The 12766-nt window shown below is 38.5% G+C and overlaps 1 protein-coding gene across 1 annotated transcript in view; it reads right to left on the minus strand.

The window, feature by feature from the left end:
- Positions 1 to 5641: 5641 nt before the first annotated feature.
- Positions 5642 to 12766, minus strand: part of zanl (zonadhesin, like) — a 43972-nt gene continuing 36847 nt past the window's right edge. Inside the window, exons 43-50 of the mRNA XM_059354612.1 lie at positions 12398 to 12559; positions 12108 to 12238; positions 10894 to 11096; positions 10152 to 10287; positions 9373 to 9510; positions 9032 to 9125; positions 6632 to 6675; positions 5642 to 5964 (exon numbers count right to left, since the gene is read on the minus strand). Of these exons, the coding sequence (XP_059210595.1) occupies positions 5909 to 5964; positions 6632 to 6675; positions 9032 to 9125; positions 9373 to 9510; positions 10152 to 10287; positions 10894 to 11096; positions 12108 to 12238; positions 12398 to 12559 (964 nt within the window). The 3' untranslated portion in view covers positions 5642 to 5908. The remainder of the gene's footprint in view (positions 5965 to 6631; positions 6676 to 9031; positions 9126 to 9372; positions 9511 to 10151; positions 10288 to 10893; positions 11097 to 12107; positions 12239 to 12397; positions 12560 to 12766) is intronic.

Consider the following 12766-nt stretch of genomic DNA (forward strand, 5'->3'; position numbering starts at 1 on the left):
CTACTTTAGGTCTAGATGTGATGATAAAGGCTTCAGGAGTCTGGAAAATATTGGTTTAGGTACCTTGAAAGTGCTTGAAACCCTGTTTGTAACAGCAGTAAATGGCTCTTATATTAAAACATTTCCAAAGATGCCAGACACTATTTGGCATAGGTCGTAGAAGTCAAATTTGTGTGACAATGATCAAACAGTTCCCCCTTGTGGAGAACCTGCACGGTGCTGAATGTGACTTGGGCTAAGATACAAACCATTTACCATTCCTGGAAACTGTAAATTAACTTTACAGATCTTCATTGTTTCTCCTCAGATGACCTGCAGAGGAAGGTTTCGACTGGGGACACAAACATTAGTGTTTGGACCCTCCGTCCTGCCTCCCTCCTGAAGGAGACGAGATGTGGATGGAGGAAAGGAAGGAGGAGCCGTGGAGGAGAAAACGGGTGGAGAGAAAAGTGATGGTCCTGAGAGGACGGAACAAAAGAAAAGTGGAGCCACAACACTCCTTCATTTCATTGGTTCATCATTTCAATTTTCTTTCCAGCCTTCCAGAATTCCATTTTGCTTAATGGTTTATTTTCATTGCCTTCCTATGCCTGTGTAATTTTGTTGATATTTAGGAAATCATCGTTGACTGTTTTTCTGTTTTATGGCAGCTCTTTTTTTTTCTTGTAGGATATAATCAGGTGATAACTTAGTCGTTGGTGCTACCAACATTTTGTGAAATACACTTAGCGTTAGATAAGAGAAAACTGCTGGTCTAGCTGCATCTCCAAACAGATCTTACACCAGTCCTGCTTCCACTATGTGCACTAATGACCCTTTGTTGTTTAACCATCATAATGAACTGGGGGTGAAAGCAAACCTCTGCAGCCAGGTTCAACAAAAGCTAGAAATTAGCAATTGTTTTTGCAATTCCAGTTTCCTCGCTTCAGACTTGTTTTTTGAATGTTTTTTTAGCTAGATGCATGAAATGAGCTCTGTGGTTAGTGCAAGTATCAGAGATTTTCACAACATAAAATATGTCAGTAAATACTCATTGACTTTGAAGCTTTTAAATGTCTTAAAAGAGGCAGTTGCTAATACGTTGCTCAACATTAGCTTTTTAATTTTGTTGCAATTGTATTTGCACTTCAAAACTCGGAATGTTTCCATGCAACTTTTGATACTAAGTAACATTAAAGTATCGAAATGTTGCTTTGCCAAGGAGCTTATTTTCTGCAATAATCCAAAATCCAATGGAAAAATCCCATTGGCTTTTGGTTGAGGGAAACCTGGTGAAGCTAACTTCCGGGTTACAGTAAACTAGTCCTCATAGTCGGCTGGCTTTTGGTCACATATAACGTTTTTCTGTCATTACTTTTCACCTTCAACCGTGGCCAAAATTACTGTTATTGTTGCTTTGTACCTGTTGTACACGACTCGCTGAGTTTCACTGCCTTCTCCGGCAATCGTGTCTGGATGGCTGCTGCTACTAAAGCAGTGTGAACCCCAAGTAACCTGATTTTAGTGTGATTTAGTTGCAATAAACCGCTAAAAATTATGCTGAAATTACGAAACCGATGCAGATGTTTAAAAAGTCTGAATCCATGCTTTGTCAGGTCTGTCTGCAAGACCACAAGCAAAAAACTTTTAAAATGCATGTTTTCTGAATGGAGTTTGGATCAGTCAAAGCTATGCATTGCAGGTGAATCTCAATGCAGATAGGCTTTCAGTGTCCCAAAAATGATGTGAATCTGGTATGAATCTTGTATGACTTTCCTTTTTGCATTGATTTTGTATAAAATCATGTTTTGTGTGAACACAGCATAAGAGGGCAGGACAGGACTGGTTTGCCCCAGCATTTGTTGGTCAACATATAATTCCAACAACAACTGCTTCACGTGAGATTATTATTATTATTATTATTATTGGGGTGTTTTAATAGGTTTTTCCCTCTCTTGACAGAGCTAGGCTAGCAGTTTCCCCCTGCTTCCAGTCTTTGTGCTAAGCTAAGCTAAACGTGTTCTGAAACTCGGATGTAGAAACTGAAACTGACTACTGAATCTGATTCTGGGTATGACAGCAAAACGTTCCTTTAAATAACATGAGACAGACATTCCTATTTGATAGGTTAAAACTACAGCCTCTTTAGTTTTCCTTGTACGGAAAGTCAGCTTAGGTTTCATCAGTATTTGAAACAGTTCAGGCTTTACTTCTTTACATTACTGAGTCGGGGACATGCATTAGTAATTTCAATTAATATTGAGAGATTTAAGGTTAAAAAAATGTGTTTTGTGAATTTTTAAGTGGACTACAAATGTGTTGTAGGTTTACACTGGCTGACAGCTGGATGAGTGTGATCCAGCTCTATACAGTAGTCTTTACACTGGCTGATTTATTTAAATATACTTGACTTAATGACTACTATTTATTGTTAATGTTGGATGTGTTTTTGTCTCTTTTACCCTTCACATACACTCCATGGTCCGACACTGGAGCTGTGTACCAGCACCTTTTACAGTGTCCTTATTTCATTGTCCAGTAATTCAAAGAGCAGCAATTTAGCCAATGTTAATGGCTGATACAGTCCTGCATGTATAATGTGAGCCTTTCGTTTCTGAAACAGGGTCCTGCTGGTATGAGAGGTTGATGTTGGTTTGAGTTTCTTTTATGTTTCTAGAACCCACATTGATAGCATTTCATTCAGAAGCCACTAAAGGAAATAATTAAAGCCTTTAAATAAGACTGACAATTACAACAGACTCACTGATTCTTAGATTGTTTGCCAGGGAGAACTGTGCAATTTCTGTTTTTTTTTTTTCAAATACACCCTAGGGTGCTCTAAACCACATAGCTCACCTGGGGTCATCATTTGTTTCAGGTACTAGGAGAAAATTGAGACCATGTTTTAAGACATTTTTTGAGTTTCTGAAGTTGTTTTGAGATTTTCACTGGAAAAAAACTGACAAGAAAATATGATTGGAAACTTTATATTTGTGTTGAGTAGATTGACAGTTGACTAAGTATCCAATTCTTATTAACTTCTGGTAAGATGAGTCTTTTAGTTGGTGAAATGTGTGTCTCTATTGGCCCAACTAATAGTTCTTTCCAGGAAGTGTGCATTGAATTTACAGTTACACATCATTCCTTTGTAGGTAGAAACTATGGGACCAGCTTCTCTGAAGTGACTGTGTGGTTGGTAATCCAGTAACAGAAGAAGGTGTATACTGATCATTAACATACAGTATTGACACCGGTTGTATAATATGACATTAGTTTTAAAGATAGAGTGCAGGGATTTTCTATGTAAAAAAGCATCCGTTACATTCGAACCCTTGCTAAACGTTCATACAATGCTATTTTTTTTTTTTTTGCCAAGTAGGTTTCAGATACAAGGAATTTGTTGTGGTGTATTGATGCAAATGAACAATCAAGAACAATTGCGATCTTCATTTATTGTATACGCTTGAAAAAGGGCTGGGAACCAAGACATCATGGTTTATCCTCTGATACCATAAATGTCCACAGCAAATGTCTTGCTAATATTAGTTTGACTGGTCATAGACCTAAGTGTTGGTTAGGGCAAACAAAAGGTCATGGGGGCAGTACAGTTATAGGATCTTCCTCAGACCCTTTTTTCGACCAACGTGAGCCTAGTTCTTTTGCTGCGCTGGTGCTAGTGCTGGTTCGCAGTTGGTTTAATTTGCGAACCACCTCAGAACCAGTTTGCTTTTCCACAGGCCTGAGGGCAGCGTCATTACCTCACTGTATACGGCGATGGACGGAGATTACGTTCTTATTAACACTGAACGTAAGATGCTAAAGGAACACTCCACCGTTTTTTCATATTAAAACATGTTATTCGAGTAAGTAAGACGAGTTGATACAGACCTCTTGCGTCTCAATGCGTGCACTCAATCGCCCTGGCGCGCGGCGCCACTTGGCTAGCACTTAGCTTAGCCCAGTTCATTCATTAGGATCCAAACAGATGGACAGTTAGAAGCGACCAAACTCCTCCACGTTTAGTAGTTAAACCACCAAGTATGGCGACACAAAATAAAACGTGGCGCTTTTCTAAGCGGATAAAAAGGATAACTATAATGTATGGCGGAATAGCACTTGGGAGCACTTCGACTCGGCACAGTAATATCATCACTCCTGACGGAAGTGAGAGGGAGCGGAAGTGATGATATTACTGCGTTACTTATCCTTTTTATCCGCTTCGAAAAGCGCCACGTTTTATTTTGTGTCGCCATACTTGGTCGTTTAACTACTCGTGTAGCTGTATTTAAATAGGGAAAACGTGGAGGAGTTTGGTCGCTTCTAACTGTCCATCTGTTTGGATCCTAATGAATGAACTGGGCTAAGCTAAGTGCTAGCCAAGTGGCGCCGCCTTAAAGGAAGAGTGTTCCATTAAGGCCAGACTCTGTTGTAAGCTAACGCTAGCCCGGTAATGCTAGCCCGCTAACAACACAAGCCCGTAACAATCACATTGCAGTTAAATAAATAAAAAATAAAAAACCATACATGTTTTAGTTGTTTACGCTGCTCACGATAACCCCGCCCCCAGCCCCTGACGTAAGTGGTTCGTGGTTCAAGACCAACAAAGACTCTGTGACGCTCTGGAACCAGTTTTCCTGGCTGAGAACCGGTTCTTTGGCAGTCGAAAAGCGAAGAACTGGTTCAAGATTAGGCACCTGCTCTGAACCGGCCCTGGAACTGCCTTAGTCGATAAAGGGTATGAGAACCTTGAACACTTCAACAAAACTTAATTGACATACAGTATCTCTGTACCATTTTACCATCCCAGCGTTCAAGCGACTACACATTATAGACCTCTGACATATGTCATACCTGTGTATGATGACTATCAGGACACTGTTCATGAGTTTGAAGTGAAATAGTTTTGTACACTGGATTTCTATCAGCAGGACATGCTGAATTGTATTGAGTCTGGCTGACTAATTGTCTGAATGTACCTTGTTATTCTATTCCTGGGTATTGAATCTCCTTTTAATACATTTGAGCCATTAAAAGGCCACACATATTCAGTGTGTGAGTACATTTATTGTTATGTATCAAGTCAGGTATCTGTGGTTTTCTGCCTACTTTGATAATAAATAAAGTATTGCTGGGTGATGCGTTGGTCTTTGTTTGATATTCATGAGTTATTGAGGTGGATTTTGAGCTGCATATATTTCTGCCCACATACTCCTGTGAAACAGGCCGCAGTAGCTCTGTGAGGCTGTTGGGAAACTCATTCGTTTCATAGTTTCACAAGTATGTTGGCTGTTGTTGACTGTGTATTACAGAACATCTTTCATAATTTTTTTTCAATAATTTTCTTTTTTTTTTACAATTATAAAGAGAAAGGGAACTGTCTAAAGGAAAAACTTGTAGAAAAGGCCAATAGTAACAAAGAGTTTGGTATTATACATAACGTACTTACAAACATTGGTTGGAGAGTACCAAAGTACTTTTACTCAAGTATTTTTTTTGAGTATTTTGTTTTTATACAGCTATACTACTAACTTTATGGGTATGGGATAAATGATAAATCTAAATTAAGAAAAAAATACGTAAATGTAAATACCTGTAATCAGTATAGATGGAAACATTGTTTCAATGGTTTTAACAAAGACAAACACTTTTTTCTTTTCTTTTTTTTTTACATACGCATTTAATTCCGAAAGTAAATATTCACTTGCAGGTACACACAGCAAGATTTCCACTGTCCTGTTAATTAAACACACACATCTGACTAAAATTACATCTTCAAAAGCATAAGTTAAGAAAGCAAAACAACAACAGAACAATATCTATAATATTCACAACTCTCACAAGGCGTCCTTCATTTCTTTTAATCTTCTATTAAATAAGCTTCAGAACAGTGTTCATGTTCGCCTCATACATTCAGATACACAGTTTGTCATCACATTGAAGACGCTTTTTCAGTTTTTTGGTCATCTATGTTTTGGTATGGAACACCTAAAAGAAAAGAAAAGAGAGATATTAGAGCTGCAGTAATAAAAATCATCAGGGATAATTTAATCTGTCTTCAGCCATTAAACGTTTGGAGATTTTCCTCCATATAAGAATAAATAACTTTTAATTATTTAGAGGCATTTAGGCACTTATGGATCCTTAAAATAAAGTTAAATTATCAAACTGAAAAACAACTGCTACTTGTAACCTCTAAGGACAAAAATGTCCCCTTCCCAAAAGTGATATAGAAATACTATATATTAATATTAAATTCCAGTCTTTCACAGAGTTAAATCTTTTTACTAACTAATATTCATTTTCAGAATTGTATCCCTTTTAGATGCTTGCTTGTGCATTATATATATATATATATATATATATATATATATATGTATATATATATATATATATATGTATATATAGATATGTATATATATATATATATATATATATATATATATTCTGTATACAAAATCATTATTGTGATTTTTTTTTTTACAGTCTGGGATCTGTCTATTATTAACAACAACATGTACTCCATAATACAGCAGCAAATAAACTGCTCAATCTGGTAAATAATAAAAACTCCAGCTATTTCATTCCTATTCCTATAACCTCATGTGTAATCAACATAAGCCTATTTCTCCGGAAAAACAAAGATAATTCTTACTTGTTTGTTTCATAGGGAGTTTCTTGTCATCGCACTTGTATTTCCTGTGGACAGAAAGAAACCAGGTGAGAGGCTTCAAAATGAACATGATTAACAACACGTCTGCCTGCAGAGGGCTCAGATAGTGAAGGTAGAGTGAAGTAAACCCTTCCCTTCCCAGTGCTGATACAGTATGCTCCCAGAAATTCCCCAAAAAAGCAGTGACACTGTAATTTGCTCTCACCATATGTGAGATGACTGCTGCTTCTGAATTACATAAACGTCTGACCTGCAATGAAAATGAAATTTTGATCTGGGCCTCAAAGAGTATTATGGCTATATTTAGTAGAGGACAGCAGCATTGTTTTCAGATTGGAAAATATCAGTCAGGACCACAGACTGTAAAAAATAAGTGGATGTAGCCTCCTGGTCTGAAAATTAAAGCCAATGTGGATTATCTGTAATAGCCAGCAGGGGGCGACTCTACTGGTTGCAAAAATGAAAAGAGAAAACTTGATATATTACCTCAGTAAAAGTGGAAACAAGTTTATACAGACGTAAGGCATTAAGAATAAGACAACTGTGTGTTCCTGGAATTATGCCTAACGTTACGTGGGCAGCAAACATTTGTCACCAAATCAAATATCCAAAAGTCAGATTTAGGAAAACTTTACTACTGTAGGTTTAGCTGAAGCATTTTCACAGGATGCAGCTTGTGTTATAGTGGAATGTGGATAAATCATAAAGCTATGCAGTATTATGTTTGCTAGTGCCCTAGCTTGCTAAAACATAGCTAACATTAGCTTACTAACAACTAACTAGTCCTCTCTGCTAGATGTAAGTTGCTAAAATAATCTGTTTACCGGGGTTTACATCCCTATGTTCACCTGTAGCATTACATACCAGTAGACCAGGGGTGTCAAACTCTGGCCCGCGGGCCAAATTTGGCCCGCAGTGTAATTTTATTTGGCCTGCGAGGCAATACCAAATTATTATATTATTATTGTACTATAAAAGCTGACCCGCCGGTATTATACGGCGCATTTACAGCTAATACTACAAATCCCACAATGCCCTGCTGTTGTTTTGGTGCGTCAATCAGGACAGGACCCAGAAACGCGCTCCTCTGTGACAGTCGTCATAGCAACCTCATGCTAGAGCTGTCTCCGAGCTACCCCTTCCCAAAAATGGCGAAAAGAAAAATAAGAAATTTATTAACCTGTTGAAAAAGTTTATTTTGATATTTAAATCGGAAGGTTAGTTATATACTATAACTATTTAGTTATATATTGTATGTTCATAAGCGTTGCTGGTTCCATATTTAATGTTAAAGCAAAACATGTTTGGTATATATTAAAAGGTTTATTTGTTCAATGTTGGCCCGCGATTTTATTCAAGTTTTAAATTTTGGCCCATTGTGTATTTGAGTTTGACACCCCTACAGTAGACTCTCAGCAATGGCCAGCAGGCCTACCGTCGCATGGCCCACCTTAGCTCAAGCAGCCCAAAACTTACATTTGCACAGCAGCTACTTTCTGGTGACTTTGCAGTTCATTTTTTGGCTTTTTAAATAGGGCTAGGCCTATTTAATTTGGACCCTTTTCCCCCGCTTTTCCCAAAAAGAGTCCTATGTTCCTTGGTCTGTTATTTTTTCCACCATTACTGCCAAATTAAATAGGCCTAACCCTAACCCTATTTAAAAAGCCAAAAAATGAACTGCAAAGTCACCAGAAAGTAGCTGCTGTGCAAGTCTCATACAAAGAGGGGAACATAGGACCCGGGGAACATAGACACACTCCCGTTTCCCCCTGGTGAGAGTGGTTTTCAAAGGGTGACGTTCTGTCTCTATGCTGTAGCAATGCGTATACATGGCACTGGGTTATGCCATGATGCTTGTTTTTGGTTGTTTTTTATTGTTTTTGTTCCTTTCACTGTTTGTTTTCAGTTCATGAAAGTTAATTAGAACATTTTGGTCACATAAAAATTGTCTTGTTGATTTATTCTAAAAGACACTCAAAGGAGACAGCTGTTCATTTTTTGGGGGTGAATACTTTTTTTAAGCTTGTTTTATTGCTAGCTACAATTAATATCACAGTTAACATGTGTTATGGATGCTATTTGTAAACCAAGCGAGCTAGATAGATAGATAGATTACTTTATTCATCCCCGAAGGGAAATTCGGTAGCTAGCTAGCTCTAGCTGGTGACCCAGTGTTTGCTATGCTAATGGTACCAGGTACCAGGGTCTAAAAGCCAATGGGTGACAACATGATAGCTATATCCACTTCTTTTATACAGTCTGTGTTTAGGACATTCTGCCAAAGTCAAGTCGTGACGCACCCACACACACAACTATGCATATCCTTCTTCAAATATATAATACTTTGATATTTGGCAGGGCAAGCAATCGGCTGATACTCACTTGGATTGTTTTCTGCAAGCACAAGCAATGGCGGTCACAATGATGATGACGACAACTGCGGCCAGGACTGCGATCAGGATAATCCACTTAGTCTCTGTGACAAAAAACACTTAAATTAAACCTGAGCTTTGACTCTACATTTTCATTTCTATCAGGAAAAGGTCATCTTGGAACAATAAGTCCTTACCACAATACCAGACTTTCTTTTGTTTAATCATTCCTAACTTTTCATGCATACTTTTCTTTTCCTGGCAGAGCTTCTACAGTCTGCAGTTAAAGAATCAGAACTGTCTTGCTAAATGGTTACCAGTGTATTCAGTAGACATGTTGATATCACGTACCCAATCCTCCGCTCTCTATGATCTCCACCTCACAGTTTGCACCCTCGAAGCCTTCTGCACACTGACAGGTGTATGTATTGTTGAGGGCGTCCAAACAAATTCCTCCATTCAGACAGGGGTAACTGAGACAGGGACTCGCTGTGACACAAAACAAGACATTATTAAGTTTATTAAAGTTTGATTTAGTTTGTTTGTCTCACAATCATCAGTTGAGCATTTTCAGTGGTCTTCCACCAAAAAGAGGTAAAAGAATAAAGAAATGCAAGTACACTAACAAGCTTTACTGCATTTGCCTCTTCACTGAGTAGAGTTTTATCAATTTCTGGGTCAATTTGTACTGTACAAGATAAGCTAGCAAGACCAGGTAGCTCCTTTCTGAAGACCAGATAGGGTTAATGTTGAAGTAAATAAGGTGCCAATTACACACATTGATTGTAAGACTGAGGATATTCAAATTACATGAATGTTGCATTTCAAATTAATACGTCCGCCATTCATTGTCTATAAATTTGACCTTCATATTTCCAGAATAAAATGTTTGCTAATTAATTTTGGTTTTAAGAACAAATTCAGTCATTTATACTTGTTACACATTTTCCCTTGAATTTTAATAAAAGTAAATTACAAAATAAAAATCTCCTGAAATAAATAAATGTAGAATTAAAAAATAAAAGTCCCCTGAAATGACTAAAAGTCATTGGAAAATGTGTAAATGTGTTTCATGCTTACTTAAATGGTATTATGTAAAATATGCAATGAAATGATGCACAAACACACACCTTTGAAGCAGTCCCGTTTGAAGTCAAAGATGGCGCAGACCTGGCCGGCCTGGCAGGTCTTGGGCTGGCACACAGCACCGGTGGCGGTGCATTCACAGTCCTGAGAACAGTCCTCCGTCACAAACTTCTCCTTCAGCTGCAGGATGGAGGGAGAGAGGTGAGATGGAGGATGAGATGAGGTCATATGATCACACAGTGACAAACTGACTGCTATAAGCAACATGGTCTCACAGAAATCCATGAAATAGCCACGGATTTCGCTTAACTCAAAAACCGTGGAATAGCCACGGAATCGCTCAAATTTCCGTGAAACTGACACGGATTTCGCTACAATGCAAGTTAATGACAGTCATATCCCGTGGCTATTCCAACATACAAAGTGATTATGTACATTCACTGAGTGAATATTTAGAAAATAAAACATATATTTCTCGCTAGAAATGTGATCAAAATCCATTTTTATGCAGAAACAAAGTCAAAATATTATTTTTTTCACTAAAAATGAGAGAACTGTCCGCCATGTTTTTTGTTCTGACCACCGGAACCTTGAAAGTCACGTGACTTGGAACAAACCAATAGGAAAAAATATTAACTTGCATTGTAGCGAAATCCATGTCAGTTTCACGGAAATTTGAGCGATTCCGTGGCTATTCCACGGATTTTGAGTTAAGCGAAATCCGTGGCTATTTCACGGATTTCTGTGAGACCAGGTTCGCTATAAGTGTTCCATAAGGCCTCTTACAGTATAGTATCTGTCGAGGAAGGTGCAGCCACACTGTGTGTATGGCACGCAGGTTCCCTCGCTCATCACGAAGCCTGCGGCACACTGGCATCCCTCCATGCAGGAAGTGGCGTCACAATCGGACGGCGCTGCCAGGTCGGCACAGGAGGCGGGGCAAGGTGACATACAGGAAGAGTAGGTGCTGTTGGCAACACAGGAGAGGACTGGGAGAGAGAGAGAAGTGAATGGTTAATGGCTGACCACTGGCACTTTTGGTCACTCACGTTTTTATGGTTATTTTGAACAAGCTGGTTGTAATTTCCAAAACCACGTATAGCCTTGTAGAAAGGGTTTAAGGCCTCCATTAGTTTTCATTCATTGCTAGATGTGTGTACTAAATAAGTTTTAAAAAAAAATTGATGTTGGTGTTTACACCGCTAGCAAAGGAGCTTTGGACCGCAGGTAGGAGAAGGCTTTGAGGCCTGAGGTGGGACAATACTGGCATGCATTCCAAAACATTACATCATTTGAGGTTTATGGTGGGGAGGTCCATCACTGATAATCACCGCACTCTTGTTTTTTCAACACAATGTGAATGTACACTCAAAAAAAGCAAACTGGGTGTCTGTCACCTAATCCTTAGTCTAACATGTAGCTTCTCCTATATAAAATTATGTTTTGTGGTTAAACAGTTTTAAAACATGTAATTTGAGCATAAAATGCAATAATTTAAAATTTACAAGAATAATTTATGTTAAAACAACCTAATTCTAATGGGTTAAGATTTCAAATCAATTCTGCTTACAACTCCAGAGCAGTAGGTGGCAGTCATGTGCACATTCCTAATTAGTAGTTTTTGGGTTTTTTTTGGCCATTTTCAAGGGTTTATTGATAGTGAGAGACAGTGTGAAGGGGGGAGACAGATGGGAAGAACCCGGGCTTCTACCCTATTAAATTAAGTAGCTCTTAATAATATCATACAAGTTTAAATGGCCCAATAAAATTACGTTAGTATGTTACAATTACCCTTACAAATCTAGTTGGACTGAGCCCTGGTAATTAATTTACAGTAACGCAAATACATCATGTTGACCCAACATATTTACATTTTGTCGCTCAACAAAATTGTTTCTTGCTCAACTAAAGCATTTTATTTAGGTGGAAATGATTTCCATAATTTTATTACGTTCTGGGAACAAGTTATTTTTTTGAGTGTAGCGTCTTCAGCATCTTACCACAGTCCAGTTGCTTCCGCCAGGGTCCAAGTTTGACTCCAGCCTCCTGACAGGCTGCAGCGTATGCTTCATAACTCGCACAACGCAGCGCAGCACTGCCATCCTCAGCACACAGGTCAAACACACAGTCACTGAGGGACACACACACACACACACACACAGATATACTGAGCATGAGCAAAGGCAGCAAACTCACACATTATGTCATATTTGTGTGTTTTGTGTGCACAAAAAAAAAAACTCTGCAGAGGACAGATCCACGCACACACGTACGCACACAGACTACTCACTCCTGATAGGTTTGAGGTTTCAGCGTCTCATGGCAGGCAGCAAAAGGCCCCTTGGAGTCAGACAGCGCTCCACACTTAGTCACACTGCTGTAGTCATTGAGCTGAGACTGAGAGCAGCCTGATGTCTCAAATCCTGAATCTGGATCAGTCTCCACCTCTCGCCTGGAGACAAACAACAGAAGGGATAGAGTAAAAATAATTATCAAAGCGGCAGTGTTTAAGAATTCTTGATAACTGCATACCAGATTGTTATGAAACTTGCTGAGAAAATCCAGAAGGTTCAGATATTATGACAATGATTGTGTGAGTTAAATACATAAAGTTAACATACTTAAAAGCCTGATTCCCAATAAGATGGTATATCTTTCA

This window comes from Centropristis striata, chromosome 17 (genome assembly GCF_030273125.1).
Source record: "Centropristis striata isolate RG_2023a ecotype Rhode Island chromosome 17, C.striata_1.0, whole genome shotgun sequence".
NCBI classification, from domain to species: Eukaryota; Metazoa; Chordata; class Actinopteri; order Perciformes; family Serranidae; genus Centropristis; species Centropristis striata.